Source organism: Callorhinus ursinus, unplaced genomic scaffold (assembly GCF_003265705.2).
Source record: "Callorhinus ursinus isolate GAN/ISIS: 27379988/994484 unplaced genomic scaffold, GSC_fseal_2.0 scaffold10, whole genome shotgun sequence".
NCBI classification, from domain to species: Eukaryota; Metazoa; Chordata; class Mammalia; order Carnivora; family Otariidae; genus Callorhinus; species Callorhinus ursinus.
In genome coordinates, this window is record NW_027397072.1 from 35,914,839 (window position 1) to 35,936,770 (window position 21,932).

Consider the following 21,932-nt stretch of genomic DNA (forward strand, 5'->3'; position numbering starts at 1 on the left):
CCTGGACAGGCTGGACCTCATGCTGGCAGCCCCAGAACGAGGGTGAGAAGCTGTTGGTCAGAGGCCAAGCTCTCCGGGGCCAAGTCCTTGCCCACTGGCCACCTCTGCTCTGAGCAAGCTCCCACAAGCAGGGACTCACTGAACATTCTGTCTTCACAGTGGCCTTGGGAGGAAAGTGTCATGATCTCACTTTGCAGATGATGAAAACGAGACCTAAAAAAGTTAAAGGATTTGCCCAGGGTCATAGGCCAGAAAGTGACAAAGCCAGTACACACAGCCTGTTCCTTTCATTCCAAAGTGACCATGTGGGTAAGATCCCACCCTACCTTGCAGCACGTCCCATGCATCAGCTAGGAAACCCCCACCACACCATCTAGGACAGGCCGGGCCTGACTCAGGGCATGGTGTGAGGAGGCTGCACCCCAAAGAAGCAACTCCCCAGACCAGCACGGCCCTCTGCAGAATCACCCACCTGCTACCTGGGACACTCGCTGAACTTCCCCTGCTCGGGATGCTTTCTTCCAAGGGAAGGAGCTTTGAGCCGCGACAAAACCAACAGCTGCCCTCCTCAGCCGAGCCCCAAGCCCATGGGCCTTGGGGACATCCCACTGCAGCTGCCATCAATGAGGTGCCCCTCATACAACGCTCATCTGGGATATGTGTGCCCCTGCCATGATCCTTGCCCCACTACAGGTCCCTTCCCACCCCCCCTCTAACTCCCACACCCTCAGGGCTTTTCCAGAGCCCCAGGCACTTCCAGCTGGCTCCCTCACTGGGCCCTTGGGGGATGCAGGAATGAGAAAGGGCAGGAGGGAATGGAGGGGGAGGTGTCCAGGAGCAGGGCTCCTCACATGGGCCTCAGTGGGGCTGGAAGGCCCCGACAGTGGTGTGGGCCGGTGGGCATCCGCAAACTTACCCCAAGAGGGAGTCTGGGAGTTTCCCAAGATTCTTTGGCAGTGTATCAGATCCAAAAAAGGTTGGGAAAGGCTGCAAGAGAGGCTTACCTTGTGGGCTGCACACACTTCAGCCTGACAGGTTTCAGCTATGGTTTTCCTCCCATTGGCAGTTAGGAGGGGGAGCCCAAGAATGGGGAGTTAGGAAGGGGGGACAGGAAGGGGTCCTTTCAAGCCTGGAGAAGGCTGTTTCCTTGTGTTACAACATTTGAGAGGAGGCAGGGGCGAGCACCTTCAGCTGGCCCCTCCTTGGTGAGGGGCCCACACTACCTCCACCCGCGCGTCTTGGGTCTTCTGGACCTTCCTCAATTGTTGCTCACTATCTTCCCCACTCCAGGCCCAAGTTCAAATTCCTCATCCTCAGGGACTCCAAACCTGGCTCCATGGAACCCCCAGTCTTTCCCGGGTCTTTTTTAGGGGGCCCTGGCTCTGCCTGTCCCTGGCCAAGCAGGGGTAGTGCAGGGGGAGAAAGAGAGAGAGAAAGATCCTCAACAGGGTTTCCGGGTTTGGGCCCTCACCACACCAAGAGCCTCCGCCTGTGAGGGAGGCCGCTCTGGGTGCAGATGGACATGGGGAGTGCCCTCCTCACAAGCGCTCAAGAAGTGTATGCGGCCCCCAAACAGCCTTCCTCCAGTGCCACAGCACTCGGGGATGTCACCGTGACGCTGCACCAGCACAGCTGTGGAATTGGGAAGTCACTGTCACTACCGATCCTTGAAATCTCTTCTTCTGCCCGCCCTCGGGTGGCGGGATGGGCGCCTGGCAGGCCCGGGGAGCTGCTCGGTAGGGGGGTGCGACAGTTCTCCATCCCCTCCCCTGGGACCCCACAGGGTGACTGGTGGGTGGGGCCTGTGGCCCACTGGAACGGAGCTGCCCTGCAATGCGCTCTGGTGTGGGAAGCTTAAAGCTACGCCTCTCCCTCCCGCAGGCCCTCCACGGGTCCTCGGGGCCTGGCCACCCCCCTGACCAGGCTATTTCACGGGGGCCTCAGGGCACCAAGGAGCCTGGACTCCCTGTGGCGGCCCCACCTTCTGTCGCTGTGGTCTGTTCACACTTGAGGCAGCCTCCTGGGACCCAGCCTGAGAGCCCACCGGACCCCCTCACACAATCCCTCGCCTGGGCCAGAAGCCCAGCCTGTCTCCGGCTCTCTAGTGTGCAGGTGAGATATCAGTCCACCCGATTTCTCAAACTGCAGGGGACACCATGAGGGCCCCTTCCTTCTGGCTGGACGGGTGGGGATCCCAGCCCTCCCCTTGGGCTCCGCTCACCTCAAAATCTCCCCCCTCCAACCTCAACACCTGACTCTTGGGTGTCCTCAGGGTGGTGAGGATTCAGGCCACCTAAATTCTATATCACTCGTGGGCAGAGCCCGGGGCTGGGGTGGGGTCAGCTCTCAGCGCACGGCCCCCCTTCGTCCCCCAGGGTGCTGCGGTGTTCTGGCAGCATATGTAAGATGGGGGAATGCTCACTGCTCCGGGAGTGGCCCATCCAGGAAGGGCAAGGAGCGATTGGGGGCCACAGGGAAGAGGCTTCAATCCAGCAGCACATGGGGTGTGGACCAGGCTGGCCACACCTCCCAGGTCAATCCCTGGTGTTTAGGCCTGGGAGACAGGGCACCAGGAGAGAAAAGTAGAGAGGTCCTGACTCTAGGAGGGTGGAAAAGAGGGACACAGTCCATGACCCCCCAGAGCCAGAACACAGGCTGACCCCAGAGAATTCAGATACCACCGGAAATGCCATCATTGGTTGATGCCTCTGGGTAACTGCACCCCTTCTACTCAGCTCCTATCCAGTCTCTGGGCCTTAGTTTTCTCAACCATAAGGAGGTGAACAACAGTGCTCACATCTGAGCTAATTCATGTGAAGTGCTTAGCACACTTCCTGGTTCATTCTCAGAACTCAATAAATGTTAACTGTCTTTGTCCCCCCAGGTGGCCTGAGCGGGCCCCTTCCCACACGGCCCTTCCTCTGCACACTGGAGCCAGCTGGAACTGCCCTGGCCAGCCACCTGGGACCTCAGAAGGCCCAGCCCATGTGGCATTTCTTTGGCGGAATCTGGGCCTTTGCTCTGGGACGGCCAGGCTGGAGCATCTGGCATGTCCCAGGGCCTTCAATCTGTCATCCCTGCTGCCACAGGGACAGCAAGGGCACTTGGATCAAATCTCCTTGGAGACAGGGCCTCCCTCCCACACAGCCCTGGGGAATTGAAACTGGCAGCGTGCCCAGAAGGAAAAGAAGGAAAGGCCACCAGAACCAGAGGACCTGAATCCAAAGCCTGGCTGGGCTTCGACTTGTAAGACCTTGACTTGTCCCGTAGCTTTCCAGAGCTTCGTGCTCAACGGTGAAACAAGCATGAAAATCCCCACCGCCTTGAGGGAATGTCATGAAAACAGAAGAGAATGTGACCACAAAGGGGCTTTGTTTTACACAGAAAGTAGGATGAGCGTTTTAGGACTCCAGCATTTTAAAACTGAGAAAAAATTTATTTTTCTCTGTAGCTATTTTTGTCTCTCTGTCACCTGCTGAGTGCCACCCCCATCCCCAGTTACCAGGGCCTACAGTGATACTCTCCAAACCAAGCTCCTTTGAACAGTCAGTGTTCAGTTGGCTGGGTGAAGGTCTCTGGATCCTAGATTCAATGAGTGAAAGCCTTTCCCGAGTCAGGAGGGTGGTGGTGGTGGGTGGTGGTGGGGGGAATCCGTTAATTTTGTAGAACTCCTACTTCTGATCATGGTGAACTAGGTAATTTGCCCTAAATTCCCAACTAAGGACAACTTAAAAGCTAGTCAAAATATATATTTTTAAGTTTGATTGGAGGTATCAGAGAGTAAACAGGGAGTAAAGAATCACAGGGCCAAGATCTGGGAAAAGAAGGAAACCCAGAGACATGTGCCTGACATTTGAGGCTACTTTCTCCCTGGGAGGTCCGCTGATCCCCGAAGACCTACAGAAGTGCTGAGCAGAGAGCTGGTAGAGGTAAAAACGAGGCCCACCAAGAGGAGGGGGTGCCTGGCAAATCTTTTACGCTTTGGGTTGGGACCCTAGAGGGAGTCAGCCCCAGGATACAAATGAACTGGAAATAGACCAGCACCCCAAGGGACTGCAAATCATCTCAGTCCTGAAACTAGTTTAAAACAATCCTGGTTTGCTAGATCGCAAGCCATCCACCAGATGTAAACATAATCCTCGAGATGGTAGATAACTTCATCCTATGCCTCAGATTATTTCTACAGGTTTTCAGAGGCAATGTGTGGCATTCAATCAAAAATCACCAAGTATGTGAGGAGACAAGGCAAAACCAACAAAAACCAAGATAAACAACAGACACTAGAAATAGACTCCAAGAGGTTCCATATTAGGAAGTTATTAAATTTTTAAAATAACCATGTGCGGTATGCTCACCTATCGAAAAGATAAGGTAGAGAACTGGAAATTATTTTTTAATTGTTTTCTCTATTTTCATCCCATCAATTTCATTCTTAACATGCAGGGTGCCACAGTTCCCCTGTGTAGGGCAACAGATGAGAAACAAGCCCAAAAAGCTTTGGGAAAAGCCAAAAAAAAAGAAAAAAAAAGGCAGTTGTACCTCATTCAAGGATGCCTGCTTGGAGTGTGCTTGCAACAGTGACAGTAGGTTGTGTATCCACCATCCTAATTTCTAGTAGCAGATCTGTTGTTGGCTTGTAAGATGCAATTCAACATAAACACCCCCTGAAACTCAGCAGACTAATATCTTAAAGGGCTTTGCACCTTTGAACAGGGACCCATCTCCCTCCTCCTTTGTACCTGCCAAGACCCAGCTCGGCCCATGGCCCAGAGCAGTCACAGCAAAAAAAAAAAAAAAAAGGCAGCATCTCAGCATTTGTTTTGTGCCAGGCTCCTGCCAAGGGTCTTCCATGCAATGTCACATTTTTCATAGCCCTAGGAGGTGGTCATGACTATTTTCTCCAATTTAGAAATGGAGACACTGAGGTCTAGGGAACACACAGAACATGTTCAAGGTGTCCTAGCTACCACGCATTAAAGCCAGGATGTGCAGCCAGGTCTGCTTGCTCCCAGAGTGGGTCCCACTCCCCATCTGCTGATTGCTGGGGTAATCCTGGATGTCTACAGTCAGAGGAAGCCTTGGATTTTCCTCTCCAAAAAAACTCATTAAATACCAACTGCATAGAGGGCCCTAGCCTGAGCTGGTGTCAGACATCCAAGGCCAAGGCTTAGGAAGTGACAACACTTTAATGGATCTGAGGTTTTGTCCATCTCTTCTCTCTCCTTCTCCTTTTCCCTGTTTCTGGGACTCAGCATCCAGCATGCAGAGAAGACACAGGATGGACCAGGCCTCATGCATAGGATGGAAAGAGTAATGGCCAAAGTACAAAATCCATTTGTGGCCACCAGGTCTCTCCCGGGAAAGCCGGGTGGGGGTTGTCAAAGAGGCTACCTTCTGGGGAGCTGGGGGTGACCCCCCCCCCACTCTGGCCCGTGTCCCAGGTCCCTTCCTAGGGAGACAGTGCTCAGAGAGGAGCTGCAGGACAAAACACTATTTCCAACCCAGGGTGTAGGCAAGGGGCTCAGCCTTCAGACAGGCCTCCCTCACTCCACAGGGTGGCCAGAAATCCAGGCCAAGGCCTGTGGAAGGTCCAGGTGTCTGGGCAGTGGAGGGCTTGAGGGCCATGAGGCAGAGCCCTAGTGTCCCCTGGCCTGCTTGGTGGCTTTACCTGACTAGCTCAGTTGGGCAGGAGGGGTCCCTGGGTGCCAGCAAGGCAGTGGGATGAGGTAGAAAGGGGACAAAGCAGGGAAGAAGGTTTCCCTGGCGGGGAGGACATAAGGGCTCGGGCAGAGTGGAGTTGGACAGGCGGGCAGGTCAGACGATGGAAAGGGGCGGGAGCTTGGTAAGGAGTGGGGGCAGGTGTGGCAGGGGGTGGGACAGAGGGTGACAGAATGGGGTTGGGCAGGGCCTCTGTCTCACCCAGGGGGCTGAGGATGGGGTTCCAACAGATGGAGAACAGGCTCCCCCTGGTGCTAATATGTTGCAGTGGGGAGGATAAGGGATCGATATCTGGAAGAACCTATTGGCTCCTGTAGCTCAACAAAAGTTAAATGTGCTTTTGAGAATGAAAAAAGGGGTTCATGGGCAACAAGGGGGGGGAAGAAATAGGCAAAATGGGGTCAGGTAATTGGAGTTGAAGGACAATCCAGGCCTGATGCCAGTCTGGGCTCTGAGCAAGGGCAACAGAAGTCCTCTGGTCCAGGGCAAATCAGAGGAGGAGGAAGGCAGGCAGCCCCAGGCATCACCTTGCAGCCAGCAAATACCCCTGTTATGGATTAAGAACCAAAGGTGAGGGAGAAGGTGGGGAAGGCAGGGCTCAGGCTGAGTGGGCCAGATCCAACACTCAGACCCCACCAAGTCCCAGAACCTTCCTGCCCTCCTGGGCCCTAGAGACCCCAGATCCCAAACCCATCCCTTCCCTTCCTACGCCCCACTCCCGGCACCAAGGAACGAAGCGGGTGGGGAAACTTACCCACTGAGGTCCTACAACTTCAGGGAGGTGACCCGGGGGATGTGGAAGAGCTGAGTCTCCTCAGAGCTGGTGGAACTGTGATGTCGCAAAAAGAAAGTGAGTGAGCCCCCAGACACAGACCCTCCGCCCCGACACAGGGACAAGCCCAGAGCCCGATTTTCCCACCGTAGAAGCTCTCCAGGGGTAGGAAGAGTTCCAAAAAGCTGTGCCTGGAGGGGATGTGTTGCAACAAGCAGGTTATGGGGCAGACATACGAAAGAACTTCCTGGCCCTGGAGTTGCTCAGAGCGTGTGACTCTTCAGAGCTTAGGCATGAGCCTCCTCTGCCGGGGAGGCCTCTGGAGGGGGTGCGGCAGGGGGTCAGTGCCCAGCGACTACAGGGCCTCCTTCCTGGACCCCAGCTGCCCCCCTCAGTCCCGGCAGTCTCCTCACCTGAGGCGTTTCCAAATGGGATGAAAGTATTTGGAGGTCTTGACAGCAAAGATGATGCTGGGGATCAGGAAGAAGGTGCACCATGCCAGGCAGAACCAGAAGGCGTTCTAGAACAGAGGGTGTGAGGTCAGCTTGCTGGGGCTAGGCAGCGACTTGTTCCCAGCCCCAGTCTTCGCACTGACTCAGCGAGGGGCACGGGGAAGCGCTCTCGGGGCTGAGGGGAAGGTCTGGTGTGCAGGCTTGGAGGAAGTCCCCGTGCCCTGAGGAGCTGGAGGCACTCACCCAGGGGTTGGCCATCATGTCACACAGGACCACACGGCCATTGTCCAGGGCTCTGGAGAGAGGTTGGCAGGTGGCAATGCGCTGAGTCACCTGCAGTGTCAACACGAGACAGGCACAAGCAGAGACGCTCAGATGCACGGGTGCACACCCCCCATTCAGAGAAGGAGGGTGACAGGGACAGAGATAGAGCTGGGGACAGTTGGGAGCCACGGCACAGCTGTACACAGACACGTGGATGCAGGGACATGGAGATGGAGACACACTGACGCAGGCTCATTGCTCTGCTCCTGCCTCTTCCATCCCATTCGCCAGCCTGGATTAAGCCCCTACTGTGTGCCCAGGACTGTTCCGTAGGTTCACACCCACACTGGAGAGGCCCCACGTGTGGTGTGCATGCACACACCTATGCCCCCCATACACGTGCACACGCACACGCACACGCACACGCACACTTGGGGTTCAGCAAGACCGCACCCGCCCAGTGTGGGCGCCGGACAGCTTGCAGAGGCCGTGGTCAGCACAGGCCTGCAGGAGGCGGTGCGCTTGGAGAGCTGGGCAAAGGGTCCGCGTGAGGAAGGGCACAGAGGCAAGGCTCTAGAGAGCCACGGCTGGCCCAGCTCGCACTCAGGCCTCAGAGAAGGGCTGCGGCAGAGGCTGAGTGAGCAGAGCCCCCCCAGGAAGCAGGGGTGCAGATGCCAGACGCAGAGTTTGGGTTCAATGTTGGAGGCCTAGGGCACCCCCAGGGGCTTTAGGGGACAGAGGAGGGATGCAAGAGTGTGGAAAGCCGGTGGCGCCGGGAGCCTGCTTGAGGCCGGGAGGGCCTGGACCCCCACTCACCTCCTCTTTTACCCAGGCCACATACTGGGAGAAGTAACCCACCTCCCGGGTCAGGAAACACTCACTTTCCTGCAGGGGAGAGAGGAGCCCATGGCTGGTAGGTGTCCCAGGAACCAGCCCGCACCGCCCCCCATGCCCGGCACCAGCAGGACAGGCCGAGCTGGCTTTCCTGGGAGCCACCGTGAGGGTGGCTCAAAGTGGAGGAGAAGCCTAGGTGGACGCTCCATGTACTTTAGCATCTCTATGTGGCAGCCCCCCTGCCCCTGTCCCATGTCCCACTCACATTCCTCAAGATACTGGTGGCCCAGGTAGGCAGCTCTCCTTTTAGGTAAGCGACCTTGTCCAAGACACCAGAGGTCTCCAACTGGGGGAAAGGAGAGAGGCTTGAATCAGCGCCCTGCTCAGTCAGGAGCAGCCATGCATTCACTCACCCACTCCTTAATTCAACGTCTCATGCACACATACTCACCTTGGGTTGGGGGTGTTAGGCCCTAAGACACAGAGGCCAAAGACAGTGGTCTTTAAGGATCTGCCCATCCACCCCCATTTCTTCCCCCCACCTTCCTCAACCTCCAGGGGGACTCGGCAGAGCAGATGAGATCCCAAGCCAGCAGGACCCTTCCTTTTCCCTCTGTTGCCCACCTGCTCCACCCGACCCTCCCCATCCCCAGCAGCCACCTGGAGATTTGGGGCTGAGGATGCCAGGGCCCTGACAGAGAGGTTGAGCTTGGCCTGTGGAGGAGAGAGCGGGGCTGGTTAAGGGAAGGGATGCATAGAGAAGAAAGTTTCCTGCCCCTCCCTCCTCTTTTACCCCTCCCTGCCTCTCCTCTTCCCCAGGTTCCAGGCTCCCTGGGCCTCCAAACTTACCACAAGGCTCTGCTGGGGGAGGATCTTCTCCTGATAGAGGTTTTTGAGCCCTTGGGCCTCCTCCTGCAGCTGCTGCCCCAGCACAGAACTGCCCTGAGGGGAGACAGAGATGAGAATAGTACTCTGCCAAGGACAGGACAGCCGCTGCCAACCTATGCTTTACCCACCTGTTCAGTCAGACATACTGGGAAGATGTGGAAAGTGCTGGGCTCGGAGGCAGAAAACCGAGGCCTCCTTAAGCTCCTGGGCCTGATCCAGGTTTGGAGGCACTGAGCCCAAGTTCTAGGTCTACCACTAGTTCACTAGATACCTCTACACCAGCCACACTGAGTTTGTCTGAGGTGCAGTGGCATCTCCTAAAACAGTAATACTCCTCATTCTGCCCACCTGAGCGCTTAGTGTGGAGTCGTGTCTCAAAGAGCACTTTTTAAGCTCTAAATATTTATAAATACAAAATGCTACTTCTTCCAGTAGAGTTTAAGCTTCTTGAGGATAACTGTCATGACATCTAGTCCACAGCACTGTCCTCACACCTGCCCCAGCAGACTCCATGAGCAGTGTGCACTTAGAAATGCTTGCCTCACTGTATGATGTCCGACCAGTCACTTCATCTGGTCTGAGGTGGAGGATAACCCACTTCACAGATGAGGAAACCGAGGCTCAGAGATGCTGAATGACCTGCCCATGGCCACACAGCCCATTGGAGGGAGAGCTTGAGTCAGAATTGATACTGCAAAACCCTTAAGCCCGCCCCAGGGACCCAGAGCCTCAGCGCTCACTGGTGGGAACCCTGTAATCCCCTTTGTCTTCGCGCCCGTCCCCAGTGTAAGCCCTCCCACGCTCTCCCACCTCCCGGGCCTCTCTCTTGAGTCTGGCCTGCCCAGTGGGGTCTCTGGCCCCTTCTCACTTGGGCCTGGGACAATTCTTCCAGCTCCTGGGCCAGCTTCTCCATGCTGGTGTTCACCACGGGCTTCTGGATCTGGAGACAGACAGGGAGGCCAACAGGGAATGCACTCTGGCTCCCCCAGCCCTCCAATTCCCAATCTATTCAGAAGTACCCCGCAGCAGCTAAGTCTATTGTGACACACGGCTCACAGTGGGTTTGACCTGAAACTGTGAAATATATCAGGAATTTTCTATTAGCATAGAAAACAAACAAACAAACAATGAGACGCCTTCTGGTGTAACTCAATGAAGAGGCCGCCTCCCACCAGCATTCGCCACAGCAGTGAGTTCAGGACCATGAACAGCGACACGTGCTGTTGGGTGGGGGCCCATTCATTCCTGCCCAGCCCAGATGGGGGCACCGGGACAGGCAGGAGGCGCATGGTGTACAGACACCCCCAACAGGAAGAGACCCCCCCAGGGACATATACAAAAGTGGAGGGAGTGGGGAGGGCTGTGATGACATAAGACACCACCCCTCGGCCCAGCTCCTCTGCAAGCCCCTCTGTCTGCCATGGTCTGGCCTGACGTGCTCCCTGCTGACCTGAACAAGGAAGCCGGAATAGTGGATTTTCTCAAGCCCACTGCTCTGCAGGGCTTCCAGGTCCCGGTGGGCGGCTGGGCTCAGCAGGTCCAGATTCTTCATGTCTACTTTGAGGTTCTGCAACTCCTGCTGCAGCTTGGCAGTGTACTAAGGGAGGGCGGGGGGACAGGGTGAGGGCGTGCCCAGTTGCTGAGCCAGGATCCCAGAGCTGCTATCCTAGGTGAGGAGTCACCAGGCCCTCAGGGCCCTCCTTCTGCATGTCCAGGACCCCCATGTTGGAAACTTCCAGCCCCAGACAGTTTCCCAGGAGGCCTCTGCTTCTCACCTGCCCCCACTCCAACCCACCCCCACCAAGACTTAGCTCTCCACCAGCACCTATCTGGCCAGTGGACAGCAACACAGACCTTCCCTGGCCACCCACTATAAAATAGCTTCCCTGGCCCGCCTTTATGACTGTGGGAGCTCAGCGGAGGGCCTCTGGTGAGCCCTCCCCCAGGGACTCCCAACATCATCACCATTGTTTTCACTGTCACACCCCATCCCCAACCACCGCACTACTGACCGCAGCATTCCAACCAATGCCTGTCCTCAGTCAGGACACGCACACCCTACCTGTCACTCACTCTCACCAGCCCTTGCTGCTACAACCTCAACCGTGTTCAGTTCTTGGAGCACAGTGTTCGGAGCTGTGCCTCCAGGCACTCACCCATCCTCCCACACACCCTAGAAACCATCCTGGACTCTCACCCTGGGCCAGGCCCTGAGCTTACATCCTAGACTCTCACCCTGGGCCCGGCCCTGAGCTTACAAGGGCCTCCGCCCCTTGAGGTACCTCCATCACTCTTGCAGACTTCTCGGGTTCAGTAAGATGGTCCCGCCACAGAGGCAAGGCCAGAGGAGGGGGGTTCTGCAGGAGGGATCCCCACAGCCTTCCAGAAGTTTCCCTCACCTGGCTGATATTCAGGTGCTTCTCCAGGTCATAGGAGCCATTGAGCTGCAGGATGTTCCAGAGCGCGGCCCCTTCCCTGCATTGCCTGGGGAGGAATAATGGACTTCGAAGATGGCAGAAAAGGACAGCAGGTGGGGGCTGACATCCGCTACTTCAGCTCCTCCCCACACCCTGTCCCCCAGCCGAGGCTTCCCACTCACTGATAGGCCAGGAGGATGCTGATGTTCTTCTTCAGGCCAAGAAGGTGAGACAAGTTCATGGATGGGGGCAAGTTCCCTGGGGTGTCTGCAAACTGGAAATGGGGCAAAGAGAAAAGGGCCCTGAGCAGGCTGAGGGCAAGGCCACCCCCAGCTCCCCGAGAGCCTGGTCCCCTCCACCTCCCTCTGGGTCCCAGAGCAGGGCAGGCAGGGTCACCTTGTAGAGCTCCTTGCTCTCCCAGCTCTGACACACCAGAGTCTGCACATTGCCGCCCACCAGGAAGGTGGCAAATACAAGGAGGATGAGGGGTGCGGCGAAGAAGAAGCTGAAGCCCACACCTCTGCGGAAGGCAGGGGGACGGGGTTGAGGTGGGAGACAGGAGGCTGGCTACCCTGGACCACATACCCTCTGTCCCACCACATGGGGGGGCGGCCAGCATGGTCAGCGAGTCAGCCCCAGGGCAGAGCCCTTTGAGGACTCAGCCTCCTAAGGCCAGGAGGGAGAAGTCAGAACAGCTGGCTGCCCCCCCCGACCCCCACTCCCACCTATCACTGACGCCCTGGCTGGCCCTGGCAGCCTAGAGGAGAGAGTAGCTGCTTTGCTCGAAGACACAGGACAGCCTGCCTCTGAGCCGAGGGCACATGGAGGTGACCGGCTCCAGAGCTCGGCCCTCAACAGAGCCCCCTGGCACAGTGGGGACCGCAACCTAGAGGGGCTGAATGGGACCAGTGCTGCTGACCTGTAGGGCTTCTCTGTGGGATAGGCACAGCCCCAAGCCAGGGTTTGAGGCTTGGAGAATAGAACAAGGACTAGATTTCAGCCTCTACTCGCCCCTTTCTTCAGGCACCATCATGCAAGGACCAGCCTGCACAGCTGAATGTGGCGGCCCCGGCCTTAGAAACCATCTAGTCCAGAGATGGCAAACAGATTCTACCTCTACCTCTGGGGCCACCTCCTATTGGTAGTGCTATCTAGATGCTGGGTTAAGGATTCTGAGGCTACGTCCAGCTCAGTGGGACAGAGTGCCCATTGGTTACTATAATTGCCACTGGTATGGAAGGGGGAAGTGCTTCGTATATGCCATTCCTGCTCTAGTCCAACCCTTTTACACAGATGAGGACGTGGAGGCCCAGATGGGTTAGCAATTGGCCCAGAGTCACCCAGTGAGTCAGTGCCAGAACCAGAAGCAAACTCAGCCTCTTGATTCTCAGGACTTGCTCCTGTAGCCACACTAGGAGCTGTCCATGGGCATGAGAGGAATCCGGCCGGCCCGGTGGGAAAGACCCTTCCCCTGCCCCCAGCCCATCTTACATCAGGAGGAAGCGGGCCCCAGCCTCGCCCTTGGCTTCCGAGCAGCTGGGGTCCTCCCTGGCAGACAGTCCCCAGATGCCCAGGTTGAGGCCCAACAGGTTACAGACCACCACAAGCAGGACTGCGGAGCACAATACGCAGCCCAAAATCCACCTGCCACAGAGAGGGTGTGGTGTCACTGAGAAGGGAGACACCAGGTTGGGCTGGCATAGGCCTTATGGCTAGGTGGGGGCCCACTGCTCCCTCATTGCCTCCCCAGGCTCAGGTCCCAAGGGTACATAGTCAAGGTGGAGATGGAGGCCCAAGGAGTAAGGGGTCTTGGCTGAAATGGAGGCAGATGCTCAATATGGCCAGGGGTTGGTGAGGGCTGAAAATCGGGGCCCAGCGTGGCTGAGAGGCCAGGCTGCCTGTCCCATCCCCAAGCCCATGGGTTCCCGGGCACCTGTATTTCTCGTATCTCTGCACCTCCTTCAGGTAGGGGCGGCTACTCTGTTCCACCTCCTTCAGCGCCCGGCTCCAGCGAGAGGCTGCCTCCCAGCCTGGGAACTCTTCGGCCAGTGTGTTCAGCCCTTCAGGCTTCTGGGCCACCAGCTTCTTCAGCTCTGCCCCAAGCAGCAGAGACTCATGGGAGGGGGAAGTCTCCCAGGAGCCCAGGGAGGAGATGGATGGGCCAGAAGAAGTTCTGGGACCCCCAGAGAGGGCCCACTAAAGAGACCAGGCCCAGGGCGCCTGGGTGGCTCAGTTGGTTAAGCGACTGCCTTCGGCTCAGGTCATGATCCTGGAGTCCCGGGATCGAGTCCCGCATCGGGCTCCCTGCTCAGCGGGGAGTCTGCTTCTCCCTCTGACCCTCTTCCCTCTCGTGCTCTCTCTCTATCTCATTCTCTCTCTCAAATAAATAAATAAAATCTTTAAAAAAAAAAAAAAAAAAGAGACCAGGCCCAGATGGAGGACAGCCTGCACCCTCCCCCCATCGCCCCTACTGCCCCACCCCCCTCTCCAGGAGCCTCTCTGGCAGGAGCAGCACGCTCGGCAGCCAACCCGGCCCCCGGACAGGGCCTCACCTTTGACCACGTTGGCCGTCTGCAATGCCACCAGGAGCGGGAGGGCATTGAAGGTGCTGTTCTCCTGCCAGAACAAAAGGCAGCTGTGCCTCCTGCTTTGCACCCTACGGTCCCAGCTTGAGGGGCCCCTGACAGCACCAGGCCGGGGCGGGGGGGGGGGAAGGGTATTATCCCGCTCAGCGCTCCCAGCTCAGGAGATCAGGAAACAGGCCTCCCTTTGTTCTCTTGGTGGATGGCCTCTTCCCTGCTCCCTCAGCCCAGCCTGACTCGGCTCCCCAGAACATTGCTCCTGGAAGACGCCCCTTTCTCTCCCCGCCCCTCCTGCTGAGGCCGTGGCAGCCTCCGGCCACCCTCTTCACTTTCATTCATCCTGCCTGCCACGCCAGCCTCGCTCCCCAAAGTCCAGCTCCAACCTACTCCTCCAGCCTCAGCTGCTGTTCCCTTCCTCCCGGGACCTTCGGCTCCAGCCACCCAGCACAGGTGACTCACCATTTCCCCAACTCTGGCATTTTCCAGGCCCTGGGTCACAGTGCTGCCTCATGTGCACCCTCCCCCACAGCCCATCTGCCCCGAGGGCTGCACCTCCAGGGCTCGGCTCGCGTCCTGGCTCCCTGGCCACCCCAGCCCCCACCACCTCGAGGGGCCCAGCTCTTCCTTCTGAGTTCCCGGCCTGCCTCCCCCACCAGACTGCGTGCACTCGAGAACCAGCATCATGAGCCTCTAGCCCAGGGAGCCCTGTGGTAGGGAAGGCCCTGATTTGACCCAAGTCTTAGGTTCAACGGGGTTCCCACCCCCAAAGGGGGAAAATGAGGCCCCCTCACTTGTGAGCTGCCAGGTGGCGGGGAAGTCAGGTAGAATGGGCAGGCACCTCACCTCCTGGACCATGCTGGAGAAGGTGGCCTCTGGGACACCCTTCAGCCGATGCAGGACGTCGTCCACAGTGGATACCTAAAATGGGGGCAGTGGTATGACAAAGTCCATGGAGAGGCCAAAGGGGGAACCCTGAGGGAGGATGGGAGAAACCCTCATTGTCCTCACGTGCAAAACGGGGACCACCTCCCGAGGTGGCAAGGAGAACTCAAGGAGCTAAGATACAGGAAGCCCACAGCACAGCGCGTGGCCCAGGATAAAGCTCTTGCCCGGCTGCCAGGATGACTAGCATTAACCCGTGCTGTGTGGAGAGGGGAGGAGCTGCTCGAGGGAAGGGAGCTAGAGTTTGCCTCGGGAAACACCCAGGGATTCCCGGGGCAGCGGGCAGAGCAGCCCCCTTCCCTTCGGGGGGGCCCTCACCTGGTGGAAGTCAGCTCCCAGCTCCAGGGCACGGGCTCGGCTCTGGGCCTCGGTGCAGCGCCGGCAGCCGGGCTCCTGCAGCAGGGCGAGGAGGCGCGCGCGGTGCTCCCGGATGGCCGGCTCCAGGTCCTGCTGTCCTTTCCGCAGCTCCACCAACGTGGTGTTCAGGGCTTGCAGGTGATCCACAGAGACCTGCAGGGCTGAGAGACACCCTTCAGGACCCGGCGACCTCAGAGGTCTTGTGGGAGATAGAACACCCCCCCTCCCCCCAACCCAAGGGATGTGGGTCATGAACCTCCGTAGGTTCATAATGGAGACTGCCCTAGGGCATGTTAAGCCAGGTTGGGGATCCGAGGATAAAGCCATGAGCAAGTCAGGGGAGGGGCTCGCTGAGGCGGCATAAGAAATCCGGGCTGGGTGAGGGTGGGCCTGTCCCCATGCGACGCCCACCCAGGACACTGGGCCCACTCACCCTGGCCTAGGCTGCTCACTGAGGCCAGCGCTTCATACACGGTGCTCTTGAGCTGGGTGTGGATGGTGCTCCCAATGCTCATGCCGACACCTGGAGAGCACAGGGTGGTCTGCAGGGCTGGCCCCCAGGGGTCTAGGGGCCTTCTTCACCCATCCAGCCAGCCTCCCCAGGCCCTGCACTGGGCTCTGCAGGGTAGGTGCTGGCTTCTTGGTCCTGCAGCAACAGGGACTACTGTGCTCCCTGGCTGGGCCCCATCCCTGCCTCTTCAAGGCTGTGCCCAGGGGGAGCCCAGGATAAGGGGATGAGAGGGGTCTCCCAAGGCAGGCCAGAGCAGGGTGATCCAGGGGCCGGCCAGTCTGTCAGCCAGCTGTATTGCTCACCATCCAGTTCCTCCAAGACTCGCTTCTGAGGAAGGGAGAACTGCTGTGCCACGGCCTGCAGCTCCTAGGCAAACACAGGGTCAGGAGGCTGCTCTCCCGTGCCACCTGACAGCCCCCCTCTCGTCCCTTCCCCAGCCCTCTCCTGGGACGCCACACGCAGCTGGGTGGTCATCCTGAAGATGCCCTGGGTGCATTTATTTATTACTGCAACTCTCCAGCAGGAGGCAGTCAGGCGTGTGTTGAAGGTGGGACCCTTTCTAACTCGCAGGTCCCGCACTCTTCTGTCCTGCCTGGGGCTGGTGCTCATGGGGGCTCGAGGGGGGGTGAGGGGGTTGCTCAGTACTCACCTGGGGGACATCGGAGACCAGGCCCCGGAGGCTGAGCAGAATCTCAGGCACGGCCTCAACACTGGGGCCCACCTGCTCATGCATGTGCTGGTTGGTGACAAAGGCACAGACCACACCAATCCTGCAGGGATGGGGGAGGAGGCAGGGGCTTGCTGGATGCCCATGGGCAGCCCGGGCCTCAGCCCCCGCCTCCCGCCTGGCCTAAGCGCCCCTCACAGTAGCACGAGGGTGGTCAGCAGCAGGAAGGCCGCGAGGGTGCCTCGCTCCCAGGCGACGGCCTTGTGCTCGGTCTTCACTCGGCCCCCGCAGCGCCGGCGGCAACGGCAGCAACAGAAACACAGCCCGGCGATGGACACCACCAGCAGGTAGAGGCCGGCGATCACAGCACACACCACGTAGCCAGCCTCATACCGCACCACCTGGGCGAGGCAGCAGGCATGACGGGCCGTCCTGACCCTCACACGGCCTCCTGCCTGGCGCCACAGGGGAACCAGAAGGGGAGGGAATGCACACACGGCGGGCACCTTGCACACATCTCCCTGAACCCATGCAAGGAGCACGGGGTCCTTGTTGTTATTTGCCAGCTTGTAAATGAGAAAGCTGAAGTCCACGTTTGCTCCCTGCAAAACCCCGGGGCCAGTTAATGGCAGAGCTGTGGTTTGAAATCAGGTCTGCCAAGTGCAGCGCTGATGGAAGGGGGAAAGGGATGGCCGGGACCCCATGATGGGGGACACCCAGCAATGGGGGCTGAGCTGAGGAGGCCTTTCTACTTCTGCCCCTCATGCTCACCCTTGAACTCCCCCCCCACCACCTCCCGCACCGCCCCAAGAGCTCACCTCATCCACCTTCACGGAGGCCGGCTCATTCAGCAAGGTCTTTACCAGCTCTAGGGAAAGAGTCAGGCGGGGGGGGGGGGGGGGGGGACCTCTGGAGGGGCCCCCCCCACCACCATGGCCCCCTCCGAGAAGCCCTGTGCCATCATGCCCAGGATTCAGTGCCACCACAGGAGGGAGAGCCTGAGAGGAGGCCTGTCCCACCCCTCCTCCTGGACCCAACAGCTAGGCCCCGCACTGGAGAAGCCGCCTGCCTGGTTAGAAGCAGAGAAGGGGCCTGGCTTAGCAGCCCTTTCCCTCAAGAGGCAGCGGACCGGCTGGGAGGGACAGGGCTGTAGCCCTTCCTGGCCCTCCCAACCCCTAGCACCACTAGACCCAGGGAAAAATCTCAGCCCGGCCTTTGAGAACTTCTAATGTAAGTTCTTCCACTTGAGGGCAGAGAAACTGAGGCTCAGAGAGGAAAAAGGGCTTGCCCAAGGTCACGCAGGAAGGTCTCTCCAGGTGATGCCCCTGGGCCCAGGGGGCTTCGGGGAAGTAAGCCGAGGGGTGGGGGGTAAGGCCGGGGACCCTGCCCTCCGAATGCCTGCTGACAGGGCGGAGGAGCCCCGCCGTGGAGTGGAAACCCACTAGCTCCGAGGCCCACCCGAGGGAGGGGCGCACTCACCGGCGGGGAAGGGGTTGAGCTGCACCACGGAGAGGAAGCGGCGCACCGTGCCGTACAGGGGGCTCAGGGCCCCCAGCGGGCGGACGCGAGGGGCCAGCCAATGGACCTTGGCCGCCGGGGCGAACGCCAGGCGCTCTGCGCCGCCGAGGGACCCGCAGTCCGCGGCCCCCGCCCCGGGCGGGCTCAGCCCCAGCCCCAGCCCCAGCAGGGGCGCCAAGAGGCCCGGCGCGCGCGTCATGGGGTGGGCCGGGGGGCTGCGGGGCAGGCCAGACGGGGCTCAGGCGGCCGGGGGTGCGGACAGAGCGCGGGGCAGGCCGTGCATCCTTCACCAGCCTGCGTCCCCGCGGCTCTCAAAACCGGCCCGACAGGTTTGGGCTCCTGAGCTACCTGGGCGCCCGCCCGCAGCGCTGGAAGGGCAGGGGCGGAGGCCTGGGATAAGGGGGCAGGGCCTGGCGGGGACCCGCCTTCAGCGGCCTGGGGTGCGAGTCCGGGCTCCCTCTGCCCTCCCCAGATCCTCCTGGGAGGGCCGCCTCCGAGCTGGGTAGGGGAGACACCTCAGTGGCTCTGGATTGTTTAGGTGGCCCAATTTCAAATATGATATTCCATACCCAGACCCACCAGCCCAATGTGGGGCTGGGAAAACAGCCACCCAGTGCAGCCCTGGCCCAAGGGGTGGCAGGCGGCACAGACCCAGGAACCAGGCTCCTCCCCCAGCTTCCTCTGAGGCCCGTTCTGTCCCTCGGGTCATGCCTGCACCTGCCGCCGATCCAATCTGGAGCAGAGAGGCCACCAGGCTTTGCCCAGAGTGGCTCTCAGAGAAGCCACTGGGACAGGCACAATCCTTTGGGAGGGCGAATCCCTGCAAAGGTGTGCCCTTTGGCCCAGCAATGCCCCATCCAGTCATCAGCTGAAGGAAATAATCAAGGATAGGGCCAGAGATGTGTCTACACAGGTCTCTGCTTTGTCAATGGCTGTGTGCCCAACACCCAGAGGGTGCCTGTAGCTGAGCAGGTTGTGAGGAAATATTGCTAAACGGTTGGGGGATGTTTCTGGCAGCATTATTCATGATATGAAACTATCCTGAGGGCCACCACCACCAAGGAAAGGGTGAAATGAGCATTTCACGGGACACACAGGCAGTCAGTAAAGAAAATGATGTGGAAATGGCTCTTTTGACTTGAAAGATACAATGCTTTAAGGGCCAACAGCTGCTTACGGCACAGCACGTAGACTGAAGGTATAAAATACTGACCGTCTCTGGGTAGAATCTTGGCGATTTTTAATTCTTCCCTGCTCATCTGTACTTGCTAATTTCTGTGAAATAAACATGTGTTACTTGTGTTCACAGAAGTAGCAGAAGTTTGTGAGTTTCCATGGCAGCTCCATTCTCGATGGGAGCCCTGGAGGGAAGGGCTGGGTCTGTGAACCCCCGAGGCACTGCCGGGGTTGGCAGGGGTGAGGGAAGGGCGCAGGGATTCCGGGCTGCTCGTGGGGGGGGGGGGGGGGGTGAGGAAGTAACTTAAATTTGAGTCAGGGCTGAGCCTGCAGCAGAATCCTTACCCTTCCTATGGCTGCCCTCAAAGTTTCTTCTGAGCCGGGACAAGAGTACAGTGAGAGAAGGCATAATCCAGTTAATAACGAGGTGCAGACAGGAAACAGAACCTCATCAAAGGGTGACTCAGAGATGAGGATCAGGGCTGCAATGAGGAATGGGCTGGGGGTGCTGGCTCCTCGGGTCCAGAGAGGGGTCCAGGACCAGCACTGCCCCTTGGAGGCCCAACCCCAGCCCATGGAGGGGGGCCCCTGACCACTCTGCCCCAAGAATATTCAGGACAGCTAAAGGCAGGCTGTATCCACCCCTCACTCTCCCCCTCCCGTTCACCAGAGCCCAGCACCTGTGCTGGGGCACCATGGCCCCTGGAAGCTGCCAAGGGGAAGGGCTGGTCTCTCAGCTCTCTCTCCTAAGTGTGAGCTGTTAGGAAGAACTACCCCTTCTCCCGTGGTGAGCACTGCCTAACGTTATCCTGCCCCAGAAATAGCCCTTTCCTAGCTTGCTGTAATCCACCTGTGGTGCAGTATAGTCCATTTAGGGTTTTTTGGTATTCTCTGATTCAGCGAGGTGGCAGGGGAGCTTAGGCCTGTTTCCCAGGAGGTGGGAAATGCTTGAGGCTGTGAGAAAGGAGCAGCCCTGCCCCCACCCCGTGCAGCTTCCCACTCTTTCCCTCTTCCCAACTACTGTAATTAAGCCATGAGTTGCTACTGCTATTGTTTTCATAAGTGTCTATAATAAAAGCACTCTACTTTGAAGGTAAGATTTCCCCAAGAAGAAACAAAACATACCAAGCTCTTTTTTTTTGGCCTAAGGGGCAGGAGGGTCGATAAAGATACCGAATTTGCCTGTTTGACAGGTGCACAAAGTGAGGTTCCAGAGGAGAGACTTTCCCGAGTCAGCGAGGAGGCCAGGAATCTCCTTCCTGAGCACGATCCTGATGGGACAATCTATCATCAGACCGGCCGGTCAGCCCCAGCCTCGTCCCCCTCCCCCAGCCCCACCTGGCCAGCCCTGGGCACCAGGCAGGAGCCATGAACCTGCTGCAATAATTGGATTCCTTGGAGGCAGGGCAGAAGAGCAAGTGGCTGTGTTGGGACTGGGTGGGCTGGGCCGGTTTGGCAGCAGGGATGCTGGGCTTCTAGAAGGGTGGAAAGGGGTTCAAGGGTCGTCCTGTTCCGTCCCCTCCTTTTAGTCACACCTTTCTGGCACACCTGCATGTCCCTTCTTCCTGCGACCCCCTGGGACTCTCTGCCCTCCATGGAAATTCTCTGGTTGATCTGGGATAAGCTGTCCCTGGTTACCTTGGGCATATTTCCTGGGGCCACTTTCCCACTCCTGACTCACAGTTCTCAGAAGTTTGACGGTCCCCAAACCCCACAGTCCCGAGGTCAGTGTGGGGAGTGTGGAGGGGGAGACCTGGGCAAGGAGAGGGGCTCTGCCCTTCAGAAAACAGGGCAGGAGGACACCGGGTGTGGCCGGCCAGCCTCCTCAGGCGCCACCTCCTGGAAACAGAGGGGAGAGCATGCCTCGCCGGGCTCAAGGAAACATCAGGCGAGCAAGCTGATTCCCCTTCTTTCTGGCCTCAGGTGTCCATGCTGTGTCCCGGGAATGGGTTATAAACCAACCCAAGGGGACAGAACTGTCGAGGCTGGAGCACAACATTTTTGTAGTCAAAATTCTTCTAATGGCTGTTAAGCTGCTAAAGGATCTGAAAAGTGAGAATTTATTATAGAGAAACAGGGCATTTGAGGAGTCCACGCCCGGGAGGTGGCACTGGGCCTCAGGAGGGCTCAGAGCCTGGAACAGGAAACCCATCGAGTGCCCACTGCTCTGTCTCAGATGGTCTGTTGGGACTGAGGCCTCTCCCTCCTGCGCATTGGCCAGGACCCTCTGCAGACCACCTCTCTGCGTCCAACAAGACAGAGAGGGCTGTCTTGCCAATCTGAGTCTACCTGTTCTCCCAGGTCTAATGTCACCAGAGCCCACCGCACTGCGGGCTGCATTCTGAATCCTAGCGCAAAGAGACTCACAGTGCCAGTGTGAGGCAGTATCCCCCAGGCCACAGTGACATGGTGGTGGCCGTGAGGACAGTCCTCTGAGCAGGAGGCAACATCCAGAAGATGGGGGCCACAGTCGTGGGAGCAGAACCTTGTTCCAAGAAGCCACCAAACACGTATGCCACCTAATGTGTATCATTCTGAAAAGCTTTTGGGTAAGAATTCCACGAGAATGGAAGAAGGTGTAACTTCGTGGGAATATTTTGGAGAATTTCCACCACCCCATACCCCAAGCCACAAAACCATCCCTGACTCTTCGTCCCTCTTTCTTGCATCCAGCCACTCAACTGCATCCTTCCAGTGCCACCGCCTGAGCATTTCTCCAGAATGGATCATTGAAAATGCAGATCAGACCATGTGACTCTTTGGCTTCAAACCCTCCAGTGGCTCCTTCTCCAGCCTCAGAATGAAAGTGAATTCCTTAATTTGTCTCCCCAAGC

General features: G+C 58.3%; 1 protein-coding gene across 2 annotated transcripts; it reads right to left on the reverse strand.

Annotated features, from left to right (window-relative positions):
• Positions 1–3,520: 3,520 nt before the first annotated feature.
• PROM2 (prominin 2) lies at positions 3,521–18,203 on the reverse strand. 2 transcript variants are annotated; one of them, XM_025868639.2, is made up of 24 exons: positions 17,884–18,203; positions 17,223–17,272; positions 16,603–16,805; positions 16,387–16,507; positions 16,040–16,103; positions 15,660–15,749; positions 15,188–15,387; positions 14,771–14,845; positions 13,898–13,961; positions 13,279–13,438; positions 12,837–12,989; positions 11,742–11,865; positions 11,528–11,619; positions 11,328–11,412; positions 10,379–10,525; positions 9,797–9,868; positions 8,890–8,982; positions 8,701–8,754; positions 8,306–8,386; positions 8,023–8,091; positions 7,186–7,275; positions 6,904–7,010; positions 6,473–6,547; positions 3,521–6,265 (listed from the first exon to the last, which is right to left on the reverse strand). In XM_025868639.2, exons 1-23 carry the CDS (start codon positions 18,119–18,121, stop codon positions 6,484–6,486), a joined length of 2,496 nt encoding a protein of 831 aa, XP_025724424.1. In that variant the 5' UTR covers positions 18,122–18,203; the 3' UTR covers positions 3,521–6,265; positions 6,473–6,483. The 2 variants fall into 2 exon arrangements, 1 of the variants encoding a protein (XP_025724424.1); XR_012379569.1 differs by lacking the exons at positions 3,521–6,265; positions 6,473–6,547; positions 6,904–7,010 and having other exon boundaries at positions 7,214–7,275; positions 9,739–9,868.
• Positions 18,204–21,932: the final 3,729 nt, after the last annotated feature.